The sequence below is a fragment of the Acinonyx jubatus genome, chromosome A3 (genome assembly GCF_027475565.1).
Source record: "Acinonyx jubatus isolate Ajub_Pintada_27869175 chromosome A3, VMU_Ajub_asm_v1.0, whole genome shotgun sequence".
NCBI lineage: Eukaryota > Metazoa > Chordata > Mammalia > Carnivora > Felidae > Acinonyx > Acinonyx jubatus.
In genome coordinates this window covers 101,075,182-101,096,128 of record NC_069388.1, presented here as the reverse complement: position 1 = coordinate 101,096,128, position 20,947 = coordinate 101,075,182, and the positions used below count along the sequence as shown (strand labels likewise).

The 20,947-nt window shown below is 48.6% G+C and overlaps 1 protein-coding gene across 1 annotated transcript in view; it reads left to right on the top strand.

The window, feature by feature from the left end:
- Positions 1-20,947, top strand: part of FBLN7 (fibulin 7) — a 51,618-nt gene that overhangs the window by 13,385 nt on the left and 17,286 nt on the right. The window contains exons 2-3 of the mRNA XM_027033729.2: positions 10,939-11,098; positions 16,491-16,661. Of these exons, the coding sequence (XP_026889530.1) occupies positions 10,939-11,098; positions 16,491-16,661 (331 nt within the window). The remainder of the gene's footprint in view (positions 1-10,938; positions 11,099-16,490; positions 16,662-20,947) is intronic.

Sequence of the window (20,947 nt, the reverse complement as noted above, 5' to 3'; positions counted from 1 at the left end):
CAGAGGAAGGCACTCGATCTGGGCACAGTTGGCAGTGGCTGAACTTGATCACACAGGGCTCTGTAGGCAGAATAATGACCCCCCCAAACATGTCTATATTCTTATTCCCAGAACCTGTGAATCTGACCTTGATTTTAGCTCAGTGAGACCCATGTCAGACTTCTGACCTCCAGAACTGTAAGATAATAAATTTATGTTGGTTTAAGCTGCCAAGTTTATGTTTTTTTGTAGCAGCAATAGGAAGCAAATACACCCAGCTCCACGGTAAGGGAGCTGGCCTTATTGCCATGTGTAGGGAGCCATTGTTGGGGGTTAGGCGAGCATGTGATGCGGTCTGGCCTCTGACATCTGTCTTTGGAAAGCATGGATCATAGGGAAGGTGAGGACATGGGAAGAGCAGGTAGGACACACTTGTGGTGGTCTGGAGAGGATCATTCCAGTCTTGCTATTGCCTGCCCACCCAGAAACACTTGGGCTTGTTGACTAGTGAGGGTAGGAAGAACTGGAAGCATTAGCCTTCACAGCCATCCAGGCTAATTGTTACTCTAAGAATAACGAATCCCAAGACCCCGAATCTCCCACCATGCCCAAGCTCAAAGCAGCCATTTTATCTGTCCTGTTAGCTTTGCCCATGCTGCCTGTGGGGACCAGGCTTTATGTCCGCTCCATCCTCTCTCTTCCCCCTCTTCAAAGGAGTCAACCACAGGAGACTTGGTTTTCTGGTAAAACCCAGATGTTGATTTGCATGAGTCACATAACTCTGGGGTCCTGTGTGAACATGAGTACACATGTATACCACATACTGAAGCAACAAACAACCAGCAAGAACCTTCCTGAAGGGTCTATGTATGTGGCAGGGGGACAGCCAGGGGAACTGAGAGGGGCCACCAGCAGACAGGGGGACTTCTCTGAGACCCTCATTCTCGTTCTCGTAGGCTGAAGAAAGAGACAGAACCTACTTTCTGAGTGGATGGGCTAGACACAGTGTGGTGCATAAGGTGGCCACGCCATCCTCCGACTGGGTGTCCCTTAGCCTCAGTTTCCCTAGCTGTAAAATGGAGATAATGGTGCCCACCTAATAGGGCTGCATGGAGGACTGACTGAGATAAAGATGGCTGTGTTTTTTGGGGGGCGCCTGGGTGGCTCAGTCGGTGAAGCGGCCGACTTCGGCTCAGGTCATGATCTCGCGGTCCGTGAGTTCGAGCCCTGCGTCTGGCTCTGTGCTGACAGCTCAGAGCCTGGAGCCTGTTTCAGATTCTGTGTCTCCCTCTCTCTGACCCTCCCCCATTCATGCTCTGTCTCTCTCTGTCTCAAAAGTAAATAAACGTTAAAACAAACAAACAAACAAGATAGCTGTGTTTTCTACAGCAGTGCCTGATGTGAAGTAGGGTACTTGGTAAATATCTGTAGACTCCTGAATGAATGAATGAATGAATGAATGAATGAATGAATGAAAAGAAACACTATATTAAATTTTGCATAACATGCCCCATTTCTGAGGCTCTGAGGTCCTCCGGTTGTGGAGAGAGGTGAGGGGAAGGCCTGACTGTCAGGTGGGCTCCAGCAGGAGACTGTGGCTGGTTGTGTGGCACAGCTCTGTGTGTGTGTGTGCATGTGTGTGTGAGCTGAGCTCTCCACTGGGCTGGGCGTCATGTTTGCTAAAGATAATGCTGGTGCCGGTAAGGCACAAGCAGGTCTACAGGTGGTGTGGCAACTAGACAAAAGTTAGCTGGGCAGCAAGCAGTTATTAGCAGACAGGTGAAAGAATAAGGCAGGTTTGGGTGATGAGATGAATACGATTGTCCTGGCCTCACACTTCATTCCTTCAGCCCTCATTCATTCATTCCTTTGTTGATTCATCTAGTTTGAGCTCAGAGCCTCTGCTCAGTGAGGAGGATACCCAGCTGTCCATAACTGGTTTTCTGCTCTCAAGCATGCAAAGCAGCCAGGGGAGTGGTGGGCTGAGAGGGTGTCCATAAGGGGGCCATCAAGGCCGGCAGGGGCTGTGGTAAAACGAGAGGAGTCAGGAGGCGGATGGAGGCAGGGCTCTTGGTGGCTCTCCATGGACCCCTCTCTAAAGTAGACCCAGTCATCCTGTTACATCAGGATCTGGAGAAGGCATGCTGGGGTTTAAATCCTGGATGTGTCACCGTGGCCAAGCGACCACTTGGCTTCCTCACCTATAAAGTGGGCGTAATAATGTGCCCACAGCCTGGCGTTGTCGTGAGCATTTAACGAGTTACTTGTGTAAAGTGTGGTGACGGTGCTGGCTCTGGATTCCCTCTGTTGTCATCGCTTCTGTGGTCATTTTAAAAACTATACAAGATGGGGGGATTGGAGTGTAAATATAGAATTATGGACAGCCAGCATAAACCCCCAAATGCCCTGAGCACCCAGGGGTCCGGAGCTCCAAAAGGAGTCTCAGCTGGAAGACTGTGGTGGCTAATTCTACGTGTCCACTTGGCTAGACCAAAACACCCGAATATTTGATCGAACGCTTAGGATCTAGATGTTGCTGTGAAGGTAGTTTTTAGATGTGATTAGCATCAAACCAGGAGACTTTAAGTAAAACAGATGCCTTTCATGATGTGGGTGGGCCCCCATCAAAAGACCAAGAGCCACCAAGATGGAAGGAATTCTGTCTCTAAACTGCCTTTGGATTCAAGCTACATCAACTGTTCCCTGGGTCTTCAGCCTGCCATGTGCTTTGCAGATTTTGACTTCTCAGCCCCCACAACTGCATGAGCCAGTTTCTTAAAATAAATCTGCCTCTCATCGCCTGTCTCTCTCAATAGGTTGTGTGCATACACAGTGTGCATTCTGTTGGTTCTGTTTCTCTAGAGAAGCCTGACAAGGGCCTTGGCCAACCCCCCAAGCAAAATTCACTCACTTCCCCCAGAAGCATCCACTTTCTCTCCTCTTCTGGGGTGCTGGGTAGAGGTCACTGAGATGAGGGAAGGCGAAGGAGTTATAACCCGCCTCTGACTTGCTCTAAAATTAAAATAACTTCTGGAGAACAAAACATGCACAAATCCGACATGACTCAGACGCGGAGGGCTTCAAGCCTTGGCTAGCAGGCACACATTTGGCAAGTGTGCTCTGTCCTTTCATAGACCTAATGGCATCAAAACATCTGTGTTCCCATTAACAAAATGCTGACATGACACATAGCTGTGGCTTAGAAGAAACCAGCTCAAGAGACGGCCGCTCTGAGGTCTGAGGGGTCATCCGTGGCCACCTGAAGGGGTCTTGGGGTTCTACTGTCAGCGAGGTGGCTCTCGGGGATTGTCACTGTCTCAAGACTGTCACTGTAAGAAAGGCCATTGAGCCAGGTCATGTGAGAACAAAAGCCTCAAAGACCACCCCCCCCCCCAACCACGCACACCCCTGGAACTGCACCCATGCCCTTAGGTGCCTTGAGAGCAGGCTCTGGGTCTCGAATTTCATTTATAAATTGAACCCAAATGGCCAGAAGGCATGGATGTAGTGGTAGGGGTCAGGTCTTCTGGGTTCTGGCATAGTGATGGGGTGAGCTGGGGTGGGGGATGCATATAGCCTTTGTCTTTGTCCACACCTGGCCCAGCAGGTAGGGTGCTGTATAAAATGGCGCTGGAAACCCACCTCTACTGGGGCACTGGTTAGTTTCAGAGAAAGGGAGTGTTGTAAGCTCTGATGAATGTCCATTAGATCCTCCAGAATAAATATTATGAGAGAATGAGTTGGGAAGAAGGTGGGCAAGATTTCCCCGGGGGGTAGCAGGGAGGGTGGAATATGGTTTGATGGCTGCATTACTTCCAAGAACCCTCGGACCAGAGCCCCCACCCTCCTGGCTCTCAGCACTGGCCTGTGTGTTCCAGAACCATCTATGCCACCTCCACCCCAGCTTGGGAACAGCCAGGCGGGGTGACTTCTGTTGCTACTTCTTTCACTGGCTCATGTCTTTCCCTGCAAATACTGCCATTGGCATGGAGTGGCATGAAGTGCCCACCCATTTGAAGAATTTGAACACGGACACCGTAAATCCTGGTCTTTTCTCCTCAAAGATGGAAGAGTTTCTCTGCATGTCTCTTCTTGGTGTCATTTCAAAGAAATTATTAACTCAAAGAAATGGAAACTATTTTTCGTTATTTATTGTCAATGGCATAAGCCAGGCGTGGAGCCAAGCTTTCAAAGGGATGGAAACTTAAACCATTTGAGGGGATCTCCTCAAGAAAAATATTAACAATGGGGCACCTGGGTGGCTCAGTCGGTTGAGCGTCCGACTTCAGCTCAGGTCATGATCTTGAGGTTCATGAGTTCGAGCCCCACATCGGGCTCACTGCCGTCAGCACAGAGCCCACTTAGGATCCTCTGTTCCCCTCTCTGTGCTCCTCCTCTGCTTACTCTCTCTCTCTATCAAAAATAAATAACATCAAAAAATTTAAAATAAAGAAAAACATTAAAAATGAGGGCCCCTTGAGGGCTCTGGAAGAGACCTTTGAAAGTGGGGACCCCGACGTGGTGACTTCCTCAGCCACTGGGGTATGCCCTCCCTTCCCTGTGTGGAGCCCTCTCCTTGCCAGCCCCATCTGGATTTGACCTTTGCCCGGTCATGGCTTTGGTGAACCTTCCCACCTGAGTGGGAGGAGGGCTATAAAAAGGCATGTGGAGCCTGTGGTTGTTTTTTGCAGTGGGGTCTGAGACCTTGAGATGGGAAGGGTCTGCCCAAAGCCAGGCTTTGCTGTGCCAGTGCCAGGCTGCCATGCAGGTGGCGGACTCCTGAGGGTTTGGCCTCTTTCCTGTCCCCCGGCCCCGGAGGCCCTCACAGCCCCCTCGGCCCGACCTTGCCAAGGGCTACATTTGCAAAGAGGAAAGGACTTGTTTCCATGCTTCCGCCCCTCTCAGCCCAGAGCAGGAGGTGGCAGTGGGTGTGGGGGGGAAGCTGGCTGACAAGTGGAGCCCCTTCCCCAGACTGAAGACAGCACTGGGGTCAGAAGTGAAATCGAGGGCCAGGGTCCCTTGATGATAACTGTGCTTTCTGACGTCCACGCAATGCCACAAGCCAGTGCCAAGAAGAGGGAGCTGATACAGAACCTGCATCCTGTGGTCCAGCCTGTGCAAGATGACCCTGGTATATGTGTGCATGTGCGTCTAATCCAAGTTCAAAACAGACAGAAAGTCAACAGTGGTTGTCTCTGATCATGGGACTTGCTTATTCTTTGTTTTGATGTGTTTTCAGTATTTTGAATTGTTTTGCAGGAAGTATGCTTTCTATGATCATGCAAAATGATAAATCATTCTCTCTCGGTTTCGAAAGGGAAAACACTTAGCTCTTCAGCCCCCCTCCTGTGTTCTTTTGTTCCCATAATGCAGACCTCCTGAGCCCTTGACTTGGTCTGTAAGGATTCCAGCCTCATCGCCCAGCCCTACAGATGAACCCAGTCATGCCTGTGCCAAAGTCCCTGTGCCAAAGTCCCACTCCAAGCAGCAGATTTGAGGGTGGCTCTCAAGGGATCCATTTCTAGCACTTTGGGATCAAGGAACTCCCCTGTTAGTAGCAACTGCCATACAGACCATCAAACCTCATGTCAAAAGATAGTCATTCTCTCTGTTCCCTGGCACCCTGGCCCCTACCCGGCCTGCTGGCTTGCCAAGAGCACAAGGATCTTTCTTTTCTTTCTTTCTTTCTTTTTTTTTTTTTTTAGTATTAGGGACTTTATTTTATTTTATTATTTTTTTATTTTTAGTATTAGGGACTTTATTTTTAATATAGTATTTAATATAATAAATAATATTTTTTAATATTGGGCTTTATTTTTTATTATTTTTATTTGTTATTTTATTTTTAATATTAGGGACTTTATTTTTTTTACTCTCTCTCTATATATGTATTTCACTATATATATATTTCTGTATATTATGTATTATTATTATATATTATATATTATATTATATATATATAGTGAAATAATCACCACAGTAAGTTTCGTAAACATCACCTTCCAGAGCTACAAGTTGTTTTTCTCTTGTGATGAGAACTTTGAACACCTCCTCTCTTAGCCACTTTCAAATATACAGTACAGTACTGTTCACCGTAGTCATTATGCTGTACCTCACATCCCCAGAACTTATTTATCTTATAACTGGAAGTTTGTACCTTTTGACCCCCCTTCATGCATTTCTTCTGCTCCCCCCCCAACCCTTCAACTCAAGCAACCACCAATTTGTTTGGTGTTTTAGATCTCACATATAAGTGACTTCATGTAGTATTTGTCTTTCTCTGTCTGACTTATTTCACTTAGCATAATGTCCTCAAGGTATATCCATATTGTCTCAAATAGCAAAATTTTCTTCTTTTTTATGGCTGAGTAATATTCCACTGTGTGTGTGTGTGTGTGTGTGTGTGTGTGTACACACACACACATGTATATGTATATATATGTGTGTGTATATGTATGTATGTATACATATACATATATACATACATATATACATACATACATACACACACACACACCACATTTTTAAATCTTTTCCCCCATCAGTGGGCACTGAGTTTGCTTCCATATGTTGGCTAGAGTGAATAATGGTGCAACAAACATGGGGCTGCAGATGTCTTTCTGAGAGAGTGATCTTGTTTCCTTTGGATACAGTGGATATAGAATTGCTGGATCATATGGTAGTTCCATTTTTAATTTTTTGAGGAACCTCCATACTGTCTTCCACAATGCTGCACTAATTTACATTCCTGCCAACAGTGCACAAGTTAGAAGTCCCTTTTCTCCACTACCTTGCCAACACTTGTTATTTCTTATCCTTTTGATCCTAGCCATCCGGAGAGGTGTGAGGTGATCTCACTGTGGTATTGATTTGCATTTCCTTGATGATAAATGATATTGAGCATCTTTTCTTGTACCTGTTGGCCATCTGGATATCTTCTTTAAAAAAAAAAATGTCTGTTCAGAGGCATCTGGGTGGCTCAGTCAGTTAAGTGTCCAACTCTAGATTTGGGCTCAGGTCATGATCTCAAGGTTCGTGAGTTCAGGCCCTGCCTCAGGCTCTGTGCTGACAGTGCAGAGCCTGCTTGGGATTCTCTCACCCTCTCTCCCTGCCCCTCTGCCTTGCGTGTGTGTGTGCCCTGTCTCTCTCTCAAAATAAATAAACTTTTAAAAAAAGAAAAAGAAAAATGTCTATTCATTTCCTCTGCCCATTTTTAATTAGATAGGGTTTTTTTGCTATTGAATTATATGAGTTCTTTATATATTTTGGATACTAACACCTAATCAGATATATGATTTGCAAATATTTTCTCCCACTCTCTATGTTGCCTTTTCATCTTGTTGATGGTTTTCTTTGCTGTGCTGGAGCTTTTTTAGTTTGCTGTAGCTCCATTTGTTTATCTTTGCTTTTGTTGCCTTTGCTTTTGGTGTTAAAGCCCAAAAAAATCCTTGCCAAGACCAATGCCAGGGAGCTTACCCTCTATGTTATCTTTTAGGAGTTTTATGGTTTTAGGTCTTAAGTTCAAGCCTTTAATCCAGTTTGAGTTAGTTTTTGTGTGTGGTGTAAGGTAGGGATCCAGTTTCATTCTTTTGCATGTGGCAGTCCAGTTTTCCCAGCACCATTTATTGAAGAGACTGTCCCTTCCCCGTTGTGTGTTCTTACCTCCTTTGTCATAAATTAATTGGCCATGGGGTGCCTTGGTGGCTCAGTCGGTTAAGCGTCCGACTTCAGCTCAGGTCATGATCTCACGGTCTGTGAGTTTGAGCCCCACGTCCGGCTCTGTGCTGACAGCTCGGAGCCTGGAGCCTGCTTCAGATTCTGTGTCTCCCTCTCTCTCTGCCTCTCCCCTGCTCATGCTCTATCTCTCTCTGTCTCAAAAATAAATAAAAACATTAAAAAAAATTTTTAATAAAGAAATAAATTAATTGGCCATAAGCACATGGGTTTATTTCTGGGCTCACAGAGTTCCTTGTTACACCAATTTGTTCTGTTAGCATCACCCCGGTGAGGATGGAGGCAGGGATGGGCCAGGGCTCTGAGATCTTCCCTCAGCAAGTCCACCTGAAACCCTTCCATCGGAATTCCCTCCTGGGATGAGGTCTTTTTGTGCTTGGTCTTGAAGGTTTTTCCATTGTGACTGGTGAGGTGAGATCTTAGGAGGTTGGTGCCTGTTGTCCACTGTGTGGGTGTTGGGAAGGGCTCCGGAAAGTGCACTAGAAGCAGAGGACAGCTGTGCCTGGTCCCAGGAGCCAGTTAGACACACTTGGCTGCCCAGTGGCCGAGTGGAACCCGGGCCTCTTTTCCTCCACCTGCTCTGTTCTCCTTTCTCTACTTCTAGGAGCCCCATGGCACCAACCCAGGCCCCTGGCAGAGGCCGTGGCACTGGTCTCCTCTTCCCCACTTCAGAATGTAGCCTTTCTGTGTCCCCTGGGGCAGCTGTGGCCCAGTGAGCCCTCTCCAGATGTCAGGGCCCTGGCCACCTTGTACAAGAGGGAGACAGCTGCTCACCGGGCTCAGTGTGGTCAGGGATGTTTCTTCCACTCTGGCCCTGCTTCCTGTCCCCACTGCCCATGCTCCCTGACCTGAAACTTGCACAGGAGCCAGAACTCCACTCCTGTGGGTTATGTTGCTCAGGTCATAGCAACATAGCAGCATATCAGCTGCTAGTGCAAATTAATCGATAAGATCATTCACCACAGAGGGATGTGTGAAGAACAAATGAGACAGGGCGTAAGACACTCCACTGGGGCACGTGCAGCTGAGGGTTTGGGGTCTGGGGGTGGTAGCTCTGGGATGGACGTCATCCGTGTTCCTGTTTTGGCCTTACCACTCCTAAGCTGCATGATTCAGGGACCGCTGCTTGAGTTTCAGCCCATATATTTTCATCTGCGAATAGAGACAATCCCAGGCCTTCACGGGCGTGCTACCAGCCAGCAGTACTCTTTGAAGCAGAAATGGCCTTGTCAACTGTGATGAACTTCACAAGTGTAACACATAAGTCATGAAGCCATCTTTTTTTTTTTTAATTAAAAAAAAATTTTTTTAACGTTTATTCATTTTTGAGAAATAGAGTGTGAGCGGGGAGGGGCAGAGAGAGAGAGAGACAGACAGACAGAATCAGAATCTGAGCTGTCAGCACAGAGCCCGACACTGGGCTTGAACTCACGAACCGTGAGATCATGACCTGAGCCAAAGTCAGGCGCCCAACCAACTGAGCCACCCAGGCACCCCAGTCAGGAAGCCATCTATAAAAGCAGCTTCTAATCACATCTTGGCCTTTTGGCTAAGATCCAGTGTATAAGCAGCTTCTTCTTTTTTTCTTTAAGGGAGGAGAAGTGGGTGTGGGAAACCCAGTCTGGGTAGGATGGTGTGTGGTGCTGGGAAGGTAGGGGATTGCAGGTCACTCGCCGCCCCGGTGCCCCAGAGCCTGCGTGGGAATCACTACAATGGGGGAGAAGGGAGGAAAACAAACAAAACCTCTCTTCCCAGCAATTGCATTTGGGGCTAGGCCCAGTCAGGCCCCAGCTAGGGTGGAGACCAAGGAGCCCCCATGGGTTAACGAGTTCCAGGGGCAACTGGGGATTCAGCTTTGTCAAAAGCATCCATTGAAGCGGGCCAGTGAGTCATCTGTTTGGTGAAATCCCCAAGGTGCCTTGGCCTGGCAGCCGCCCTGGGAGAACGGCAGCGGCTCTGTTTCCACCGCGGTGGCTGCACGCCATTGGCAAGGCTGGAAGCCACCCGGGCTGCGGAGGCCACATGACTCCCAGCCGCCCTGCGCCCTTTGAGAAAATTACGTAAAACTGTAAAACCAGTACTCACTGTAGAAAAGAATTAGGTATAAAAGATAAAATTAAAAATGATCCATAAGCCTATCCCGAGAGATAACTCTCACTGTCTTCTTGCTGTTCTTTGTTCCGTGCGGGTGATGTGAGTCAGGTTAGATAAGGCCAGGCTGAGGGAACGCACAGACCCCATGGGACTCCCCCCAAGGCCAAGGTCCTACTGTAAAGAAGGTCCCTTCTTTACTCCTTTTCATGTTCTGGCTCTAAAGGGCAATTGAGACTGGAAACCTTGAGGTTTCTATCACTAAGTGTGATGCTGGGTTAGATAGTCTTTATCATGATAAGCACATGCCACCTTTTTCTGTTTTTTAAGCTTTTTAGGATTTTAAAAAGTTGTTTATTTTTGAGAGAGAGAGAGCATGAGTGGAGGAGGGTCGGAGAGAGAGGGAGACAGAGGATCCGAAACGGGCTCTCCGCTGTCAGAGCAGAGCCCAATGTGGGGCTCGAACTCACAAACTGTGAGATCATGACCTGAGCGGAAATCAAAAGCCAGATGTTTAACCAACTGAGCCACCCAGGCGCCCCTGTTTTGTAAGCTTTTTAAAATCCATTATAACTGGACTTTGACTTTCATCGAATGCTTCTTTAACTCTACTGAATTTCTTCTTTATTTGCCTTGTTACATTTTTTAAAGTACAGGAACCATCGAGCATCCCTGGTTTGACTGGTTTATGTTTTATCATCCATCTGTTTTTAAAATTGTTCAAGAGAGAAAGAAAGAAAAAGTTCATGAAGCCCAGATTTCAGAGCATTAATTCAGAGTGAAGAATTAGGAAGTACTTTTGAAGACTACTGATCATAAGGCACTTAGGTTTGCTGTTCAACCTCCCAATCATTTGGAATCATCAGTTCTGCCCTTTGCTCTGAAAAGCAGGAGTTTTGTTTTTCTTGAGAAGCGATCTGGCGCTAGGATATGTGTGCTCAGGACCTTTGTCTGGTGACCTAACTCAGCACCAGATGTCGGGACGCCTTGGGAGGCCACTCTCCCATCGTGCTTAGCGAGCCACTAGGGCGTTTGGGGCCCAGGGGTCTGGGTGGCTTCTGGAAGCTGAGAGTGAGCTCATGGCACTGAAGCAGCCATGGTGGTGGTGGTGGTGGTGACTTTTTCTCTCCCCAGAACTGTCTCAACAAACAGCAGCTCCTCACGGCCATCCGCCAGCTGCAGCAGGTGCTGAAGGGCCAGGAGACGCGCTTCGCCGAGGGCATCCGCAACATGAAGAACCGGCTGGCTGCACTGCAGAACTCCGTGAACAGAGTGGGCCCAGACACCCCCCCAGGTGGGTCCCCACATCTGCACCACTAGGGTCACACGCAACACTCGGGCCCTTCACCTGTGGGTTCTGTCCCCATCCCCACCTGTCCATGCCTCACCCTGTCCCGAAGTGGGTTCCGGGCCTTTCCCTACCTTGCCTCCTGCTGGGGGCCCGTTTTAAAACCCTGGTTGGGGGTGCCTGTGTGGCTCAGTCAGTTGAGCATCCAACTCTTGGTTTTGGCTCTGGTCATGATCTCAAGCCCCACATTGGGCTCTGCACGGATGGCTCGGAGCCTACTTGGGATTCTGTCTGTCTCTCTCTACCCCTCCCCTGCCCATGCTCTCTCTCTCTCAAAATAAATAAATAAACATTGAAAAAAATAAATAATAAATTTAAAAATAAAATAAGATACTGGTTGGTAGGAGCGTATGGTGAGTGTGTTAAAAAAAGCATCTGCTGGCTCTCCTCTCCCCCATCTGAAGGTCACCCATTTCCCCTTTTCATTTGAGGCTTACTAACGCTCTCGTCTACATAGCATCCTCACAGAATTGTCAAAAGACACCACTCTTAGAGCGTGAGCTGCTTTTCCCTTCCCTGTCCCCACCCAGAAAGACTCCATTTGGTTCCATTTTTTTAAAAAAATTTTATCGGCTATTTTCTTCCAGCACTTTTAAGTTTACAGCAACACTGAATGGGAAGCACAGAGAGCTCCCTCCCTGAACATACACCCTCCCCGAACACACACACCACCTCCCCTCCACAACGTCCCACACCAGTGTGGCATGCCTGCTAGTCCCCCAACCAACATTGGCTTCAGTTTCTCAGGCATGACGTTAGTCCTCTGACCTGAGTCCTCCATTAGTGGGAGGGGGTGCTGCTGAGGGCAAGTCCCGTTTGGTGAGGGTTACGGTGGACCCTCCGAGGGTAGGACTCTGACAGACACTGGGCGTTTTCCAGGTTGTCCCAGTAACAGCTCTCACTGTGGGGCCATTGGATGGGTGACTGGATTTCCTCTGGCCTCTCCTCAGGGTGACGGGAGTCAGGGGACCAGTCACCATGTTTGTTCTACGTCATGAGCCTATGGAATATCTGCTGTCATTGACCCATGTCAGACAATTTATCAAGGGCCTCCTTTGTTGTGTGAGACGAAGTTTCCTGTGGAAGGCGTTGGATTCCCTACCTCTTCAGAGATTACAGCAGCAAATCCAGAGTCTCCCCAGCACTGAGTTGCTGCTGTTCTCCTCGGCCCCACCGGTACAGAGTTAGACCTACCTGCCAAACTCCTCACACTCTCCAAGGCACTGTGAGGCCCAGCCTTCAGTGGGGCTCCCCACAGCCAGACTCTGAGAGGCAGGCAATCCTTCCTTTGTGCTACAGATGAGGAAACTGAGGCCAATAGGAGTAAGTTAGCAGTAATAGGTACCAGATGTGATTTTTTTTTTTCCTGCTAGCTGCACAACTACACGGCTCCTTTCTGCTTTCATAGGATCACAGCTCCCATGGTCCTTGGGAGTTTCCAAGAAGAACCTGCAAGAGATCATTCATAAGACTGCCCTGCCTATATTAGAGGCTTCTGTCCACTAGAGTAGATAGAGAGGTCTATTGTTACATTATTGATCTTCTTATTGCCAGATTCCGGGTCTTTCTTCCTTGAACCAGACAAAATTTTTCTTATTAAGTGGCCAATTCGCTCTTTGTGAGATTTTTTTTAAGTTTAAGTGGCCAATTCGCTTTTTATAAGACTTTCTTTTAAGTTTACTTATTTATTTTTGAGAAAGAGAGAGTGCAGGGGAGGGACAGAGAGAGAGGAAGACAGAATCCCAAGCCAGCTCTGCACGATCAGGACAGAGCCCGACGTGGGGCTCGAACTCACAGAACTGTGAGATCATGACCTGAGCTGAAATCAAGAGTCAGATGCTTAGCCAACTGAGCCACAAAGTGCTCCTGCCAATTCTCTTTTTAAATATTGCCACAGTGCATTCTGTCTCTCCCATGCGTTGGACGTGGAAGTAGGCAGTTGTCAGGATCCCCACTGCGGGGTAGGGGTTAGGAGGCTGAGCCTGGGCCTGGAGCCTGCAGGTAGTAGGGAAGTTATCTTTTACTTTTTTTTTTTTTTTTTTAATTTTTTTTTCCAACGTTTATTTATTTTTGGGACAGAGAGAGACAGAGCATGAACGGGGGAGGGGCAGAGAGAGAGGGAGAGACAGAATCAGAAACAGGCTCCAGGCTCTGAGCCATCAGCCCAGAGCCCGACGCGGGGCTCGAACTCACGGACCGCGAGATCGTGACCTGGCTGAAGTCGGACGCTTAACTGACTGCGCCACCCAGGCGCCCCCTACTTTTTTTTTTTTTTTTTTACTTAAAAAATATATTTATTTATTGGGGGGGGGGAAGGACAGAGAGAGAGAGAGAGAGAGAGAGAGAGAGAGAGAGAATCCCAAGCAGGCTCTACACTCTCAGCACAGAGCCCCATGTGAGGCTCAAACTCACAAACCATGAGATCATGACCTGAGACCAAATCAAGAGTCGGACACGTAACCAACTGAGCCAACCAGGTGCCCTGTCTTTTACTTTTTTTTTTCCCTAAGGGCATTTGCTGGGAGTCAGGAAGAATGATTTCTAGGCCTGGAGACTTCTTGGCCTTCCTCTTTCTGGCTTCTAAGAATCTCCCTCCTATTTTCCCAGCTTTCCTTTCTGGGGAACATCAAAACCCATCAGCTTCAGGGCTTACCAGGCAGCCTCATTCCATTTGTGCTCCCAGTCTCTAGGATTGCTTCACTGCTGATTTCATGCCTTACACAGTAACCTCATTCCAGAAAGCACGGGGAGCTTCCCTGTGGCCCTGTAGACTCACCACATCGTGCTCATAATGAACCAGCCAAGGGGCACGTCCTTCACTGGACAGAGGCCTTTGGCTCCAATTTGAGAAGTGACTGCAAATTGATTTTTAATTGACCTGTACCCACTTATTAATTCTACTAACACTTATTGAGCACCTACTGTGTGCCAGAGACTGTTGCATCTACTCAGGTACGATTTACCTGTGAGTTGCTCCAGCAGGTAGTTTTTCTTTTTTGAGGATTTGTTTTCAGAGTCCTCTACAGGTCTCGTGTTTTTGTTTTGTTTTAATGCTTGATTCTTTATTTTGAGAGAGAGAGAGAGAGAGAGCGAGCACGAGTGTGTGTGTGCGAGTAGAGGAGAGGTAGAGAGAAGGAGAGAGAGAATCCCAAGCAGATTCCTTGCTGTCAGCCGACATGGGGCTTGAACCCATGAACCGTAAGATCATGACCTAGGCCAAATCAAGAGTTGGATGCTTAACCAAATGAGCCACACCGGCACCCCTCGTTTTTGAGGATTTTAAAGATTTTTTATCCCCAAAGAGACCCTACTCCTTTCCCCAAAGGCATTTGATATGCCTTTCAGCACAATAACGTAGTTGATATTTTAAAAGGACTATAAAGTCATTTATTTTCAGGGACTGAGGCAGCAGCCTGGGAGCTCCCAAGCCTTGGGATGTGAACTCACACTCGCTTCCATCTCACAACGTTATTACCACTGGGTGTCAAGTTGAAGGCTTACTAACGGAGAGTGCTGTGGCAGTGGTCCCCCGGTAACCAGAGGGGACCGAGCGTTCTCCGAGGGGCCATCTCCTGCCCGTCTGCCCAGGCCCGGCCTGCCACAGCTGCTCCGGGAAGGATGTGGGGGGAACGTGTGGGCAGCTGTTCCCATCATGGCAGATGCTGTGCGGTTCTCCATCACTCACTGCAGCCTGAGCGGCCGAAGCAACAGCTTCTTTCTCATCTGTCTAAAACCAAAGAGCATTTTCACAAATGACACTTGGAATTTCCTTCTAAAGCATTTTAGAAGTGGCTCTGAGTTTCCGACTAAACAAAATCTAAATCCAACCTGTCCCAATTTGGCGACTTTCTTTCCACAAGTGCTGACCACGGGAGGCACCAGCCGCGGGTAGAGGAAAAGGTGGAGCGGCTCTGTCTCCCCTCAGCACACCTTCACAGCACAGCCGGTGTTCAAGCCGCCTTTCTCCGCTCCCAGCTCCCGCCCTGGTCACACCACTGTCATGTCAAGGTTGTGCCTCCACTCCATCCTCCCTCACACCCGGCCCTTCACGCTCAGGCTGCAGCCACTGGTGCTATTAATGTGTAAATTGGCCACCTCGTGCTTCACCTCAAACCCTCACTTCAAACCCTCTCTCGCTCCCTGTTGCCTCTCTGACTTCATCCCCAACTGCTTTCCAGCTCTCCTTAACATTCCTCAGACCTGCCAGGTACACTTCCACCACAGGGCCTGGGCACCGACTTGTTCCCTCTGTCCTTTCTGAATATCTGCATGGTTATGCCTTCCTTTCTTCACCTCTGCCCCCGTGAGGCCTACCCTGACCACCACATTCACAGTTGGTCCCCTCCCCTGTCATCCCCAATACTACTCCCTACTTTTATCTTCTACATGACACTTACCACTTCTTCTCAAACTGTGCCTGCCGCTTAAGGACCTTGGTTATCCATGGTCGCCCCTGTTAGAAGGGGACTTCCTGAGAGCTGGGTTTTGTCTGGTTTGTTCACTAGTTATACCAAGTGCCTAATATAGTGCCTGGCACATGGTAAGCACTCAGTAAATAATTTTTCATTGGTTCGTTTGTTCAAGAATTATTTTTTGGGCACTTACTGTGTGCCAGGCACCAGGCTGATGCTGGGGCCACATCAGGGATGCAAGGCCAGGCAAAGTCCCAGCCCTCTCGAACTGCATTTGGAGGGAGAAGACTGACAACAAACATGGAAATAAATACATGGAGAAGTCAACTCCAACAATAACATATGCTAAGAAGAAAGCAAAGTGAGCTCATGGGGTAGAGAGTGCCTGGGGGGTGGTTTAGCTAAGCAAGGTGGCCAGAGAACACTCTGGGAGGGGGTGGTGTTCGAGCTCAGACCTGAAGAGTGAGAAGGAGCCAAAGAGGAGAAGTTCTGGGGGAAGAGCATTCCAGGCTGAGAAAAGAGCAAAAGCCAAGGCCTAGAGGTGGGCTTGATCCGGGCCTGTTCAGGAGGCCTAAGAAACCCGGTGAGGCTAGAGTTCCGAGAAGGCAGGAGTGGGCAGGTCAGCCACACCTAGGGAGGGGGAGGTCCCAGTTCTGACCCCACCCCCCCCCACGCTTCGCAGCCCTGCACACAACACTCAACGTCTCTAAAGTGCCAGCTCATCTTTCACTGAGTGGGCACGTATCACCCAGGCCCGCGAGTGCTTTGAGGATTCGATCGGACACAGCATTAAAAATGTCCAGCACTGTGCACAGCTTGGAGGAGGCACTCAGCACAGGAGCACTTGAAGATGAGAAGCCTTGTAACTGAGATGTTGTAACTCAACTGAGGTTGAGTGACCACGGTCCTTCTTTTTGTCCTCACAGTTTCCTGCCCTGCTCTGAACGCCCCTCTGGATGGCAGAAAGTTTGGAAGCAAGTACTTAGTGGATCACGAAGTCCATTTTACCTGCAACCCTGGCTTCCGGCTGGTTGGGCCCAGCAGCGTGGTGTGCCTTCCCAACGGCACCTGGACGGGGGAGCAGCCCCACTGCAGAGGTACAGCCCCTCCTTCCCACCTCTCTGGGCTGGACCCGTTGCAGCCCAGCAGGGCTCTGCTGGGTAGAAAGGGTCATCCCCTGGGACACTTTCTGCCTGATTCCTCTACCATTCCTCCTCTGCAGAATAGTGGCCAACATGCCCGATGACTCACCTCCACACCAGGCCTGGGCTGGCCTGTGTGAGCTCTGCCAAACCTTCTCAACAATTTAGTCTTGTTTTGCATATGGGGAAATTGAGGCATGGAGAGGTGGAGGAACTTGCCCAAGACCACACAGCTGGGGGGCAGGCTAAACTGATTCACTCCCAGACACTCTGACCCCAGAGTCTATGCTCCTCAACACCTTGCTCTGTTCTGGACACTGGTGATGGGTTCTTACCAATGTTCTGGGGCTGTATTTTGCAAGGCCGTTGGTGACCTGTAGGGTTAGGGAAATTCTCAAGTGTCTTTTGTGTCAGCTTTGGGACTTGGTGTAGACTGGCTCCAGGAGAGACTACTAGGATGGAGGGCAGGCATGAAAAGGTTTCTCTTCTCTCTGTGCTCAGCTCAACAGCAGTACTTTCTTGATGTAGAGGAAAATCAGTCTTGGCATGCATGATCTCTGGGCTTTTCAAAAGAATATGGTTAGAAAGTCATGGACACCAGTCGTTTTTAAAGCAGGTCTCATAGAACATCTGCTGGGACAGAATGTCCCTGATTTTACCCAAGAGTTGAAAGGGAAATGCATATTACATAAATAAGTATGTTGTCAAGGGCAGTGTAGAGAGGACTTTGAATGCATAAATAACTTGAGAACATAAAGGAACATTAGAAAATATGTCATCTCTAAAGACAGATCGTGTGGATTGACCTCCGGAGCCCAGGGCAACCAGAACCACATTCGTGGATTTAGACTTCTATTTTCTATCTCTTGGGAAATACAGATGCTTTTAAGGTTGATTACAGGTACCAGCTCTCAGACCTGGCTGGGAACCAGCCAAGAAATACAAGCCATGTCACTGGCAAACACACCAACGAAAATGCCAGTATCTGGATTTACCCTTGACCCTGAGAAGTCTCCATCCAGGGTAAGCACCTTATGGATGATAAATATGGCAGCAGAGGAGGTGAGAACACAACGACATCTCATTATCATTGCTTTGAGTGTCTGTATTTTTAACTTACGGATTGAATGACGGACCCCAGTTGATTTCTTTCTGGCGGCACTCAGGTGCTCCGACGGCCACATCATCCTCTGCGGGATGCCCCCTACATCTTACCTGACCATGCCCCTGACCATGGAGGCCCAGATGGCAGTCAAGTCCCCACTGCCATAAATGGTGCTGGCAAGGTCTTCTGATCTCCCCTCTGTCTCCAGGCTGTCTCTTTGGGTTTGCAGTCAGGGGACAGCTGGCTGTGTGCTCACTTCCTTTGAACCGAGCACTACCATGCTGCTCTTTAAAAGGGCCACACCAGCCTAATCTCCCAGCAGTGCCGGGTGCAGAAACAGGTTTTGCCCATGTGCTGTTTTCTGTCTTGCTCGGGTATTGTCCATGTAGTTGGTCTCAATAGTGACGTGCATTTACAGCGAGCACGATGTGGTTTAAATAAAAAGACGCATTCATCAGAAGGGATAGCTGGCAGAATGCATTTATAGGCAAATGAGTAAGGAACGTCAGAGATTCAGGAACACAGTCACAAGGAATAGCTTGAGCAAAGGGCCGCATAGGGGCTTGACAAGGGTTGGAATGCAAAACGTTCCCCGCAGCCCAGCTCCGTCTTAGCAGCTTGACTGGGCGCCTCCGCAGAGGACCCTGGGCACATCTGCCAGCTCCCTCTTGAGCTTGCACGTACTAATTACGTAATAGTGTCCGGCCTTCCTGCAGCGGGACCCCTCAGTGGAAAAGAGCGTCCTAGTGAATCATGACATGTGTGCCGTGGTTCTCGAACTTTCAGGTGCTCCAGCATCGCCGAGAAAGCTTATAAACGGCAGGCTCTGAGGCCTCAAAAGACCCGTTGAGTCAGGTGAGACCTTTATAGATGGGACTTTAGAAATCTACATTTTTAATGTGATTCTGACATTAACTAAGTTTCGAGAAACACCACTTTACTGGTTCTTGCCACTGCCAGAAGCAGAAAAGATCTTGAAAACTTTGAAGCGCTGATGCATTTTAGGCCCTCACCAATCAGAGTAGCTGCCTGCTATAAGCCGACAGTGGGGCTATGTCCTGACTGTCAGCACTGGCCAGGCAAGACGTTCCCACACCTGCTCACTTACACTTGCATTGACATTTTGGGAAGGCCAGGCTAGCCCTTCCTTACAAAGATCAGGGCAACCAGCCGCACGGAGCAGTCTCCTTTCCTGAGATGTGGAGATCAGACTTTCCGTGGAGCACCAATGCCAAGTGTGGCCAGCAAGTCTCCTGGCCCTCCTCGTTGTCCAATGTAGTGCACCTCCTGACTCTCACCCGTGAGCTCATTCCAGATCTGCCGCGTGTTCTTTGTCTCCCCTTTCCCTCAGCCTCCTTCCTGGCCATGTGTCCTTCCCTGACCTCCATGCTGAGGACTGCTTGGCACAGCCCACCCTGGACTTCTACTGGGGCCACATTTACTATCTAAAGCCCGGGAAAGATTGTCTCCAGTCCCCATGGAGATCTCAGATGGATTTCTCATCTGTTTAAGTGTAAACTAGGTATGGGGGCTCACCCTTTGGTGGCGGGAAAGAAAACTCTGATCTGTCACCACCCAGGGTGCAGCTCGGGTTAGGGTGCCTGTGTGGACGCTTCTGTCCTCAGCAGGAATTTGTTTGATTAATGGATGCCGTCTCCAATAAGAGCCTCAGAGGGATTCCACCCAAGCCTGTCAAGAAGGAGAAATAGAGCCTCGATCTGTTGTTTGGTGACCTCTTGTAACAGTGTTAACAGTGTGGGCAGGACTTGGGCTGGGGTTGAAAAATCCAGTGACCTCCACACACACACCCCTCACGGTGGCCCTAGAATTTTCGTGACGCGTGCCTCCGCTTCATTTTCCATATGCGCAGTCCTGTGGTCATTGTGTTGTGACCACAGAAGCAAAAGAATCTTCTTAATCACAGGGGATTCATTTCAAGACCCAAAATGTCAGAGACAGTGAAAGATTTAGCAGCTCTTTAATAATTGCCCCTCACCCCATCCACAGTCAGCTGCTTGGAGAGAAGGTGATGAACCCAACTTGGCATAGAAGGAAATTACACATAATCCTGCCATTAAAAGAGCCCCTTGGGCAGAGGTAGGCTCTGGAGCTCCAGAATGGAAAGCAGCCATTTAGCTTCCTGGATTATTTCCCTTTTTTCCTTTCTTTCTTGGAAGGGTATGTTTTTAAGATTTGAAGCTTTCTGAATTGGGAGAATCATAGCCACAGGCTTTGTTACTTTAACAACATCGGTAACCAAAGAAAAAATTTGAGGGAAATAAATAATCTTTTCTCTTATTCCTATGCTGGGAAAAAAGAATTGTTTTTGGTAGTCATCCCCTCCCCTCCACCTTTTAAAAAAAAATGTTTATTTTGAGAGAGAGAAAAGGTGGAATGGGGGAGGAGCAGAGAGAGAGGGAGAGAGAGAATCCCAATGCAAGGCTCTGTCTCAATCTCGTGACCATGATGAGGTCATGTCCTGAGCCAAAATCAAGAGTCGGATACTTAACCAACTGAGCCACCGAGGCTTCAAAAAACACCGCTTTTTAACCTTTATTCATCCATTCAACCAATTTTCATCGAACATCAGCTACGCACAAAAGATTGCACCAAGTGCTAAGGATTCCCACTGAGTCTAAGAGACACTACCCAACCTCGTGGGGCTTACCTGTTAAGGTGGAAGCAAGCAAAACAGAGACGAAAATGCAAAGGTAAAGAAATGGGGGTGTGCGGTCAGTGCCCTGAAGGGATCTAAGAAGGGGCTGAGAATAAATATGATGGGGGCAGGAATAGGGGCGGACCTCTCTGAGGCAGTCACAGGGATGCAGAGATGTGAAAGGGTGTGTGTGTGTGGGGGGGGTCTAGTCATGTGATGAGCGGGTGAGTGGGTGGGTGGCGTGGGGAAGAGTCTGTTCCAGGAAGAGGGAATAGCAGATACAAAGAGGCCCTAAGGAAGGGAAGAATTTGGTATGTTTGAGGAAACGAATAAAGAAAGTACATGACCTTGCTCCCGGAACAGGTGTGAGCTGAGAGTGAGCAAGGTGAGGTAGAGAGACGCACAGGCCCGCTCTTGCAGCCTTGGAGGCCATGCAGAGGCTGGATTTTAGTTTGGGCACAATAAACAGGTTTACAGAGA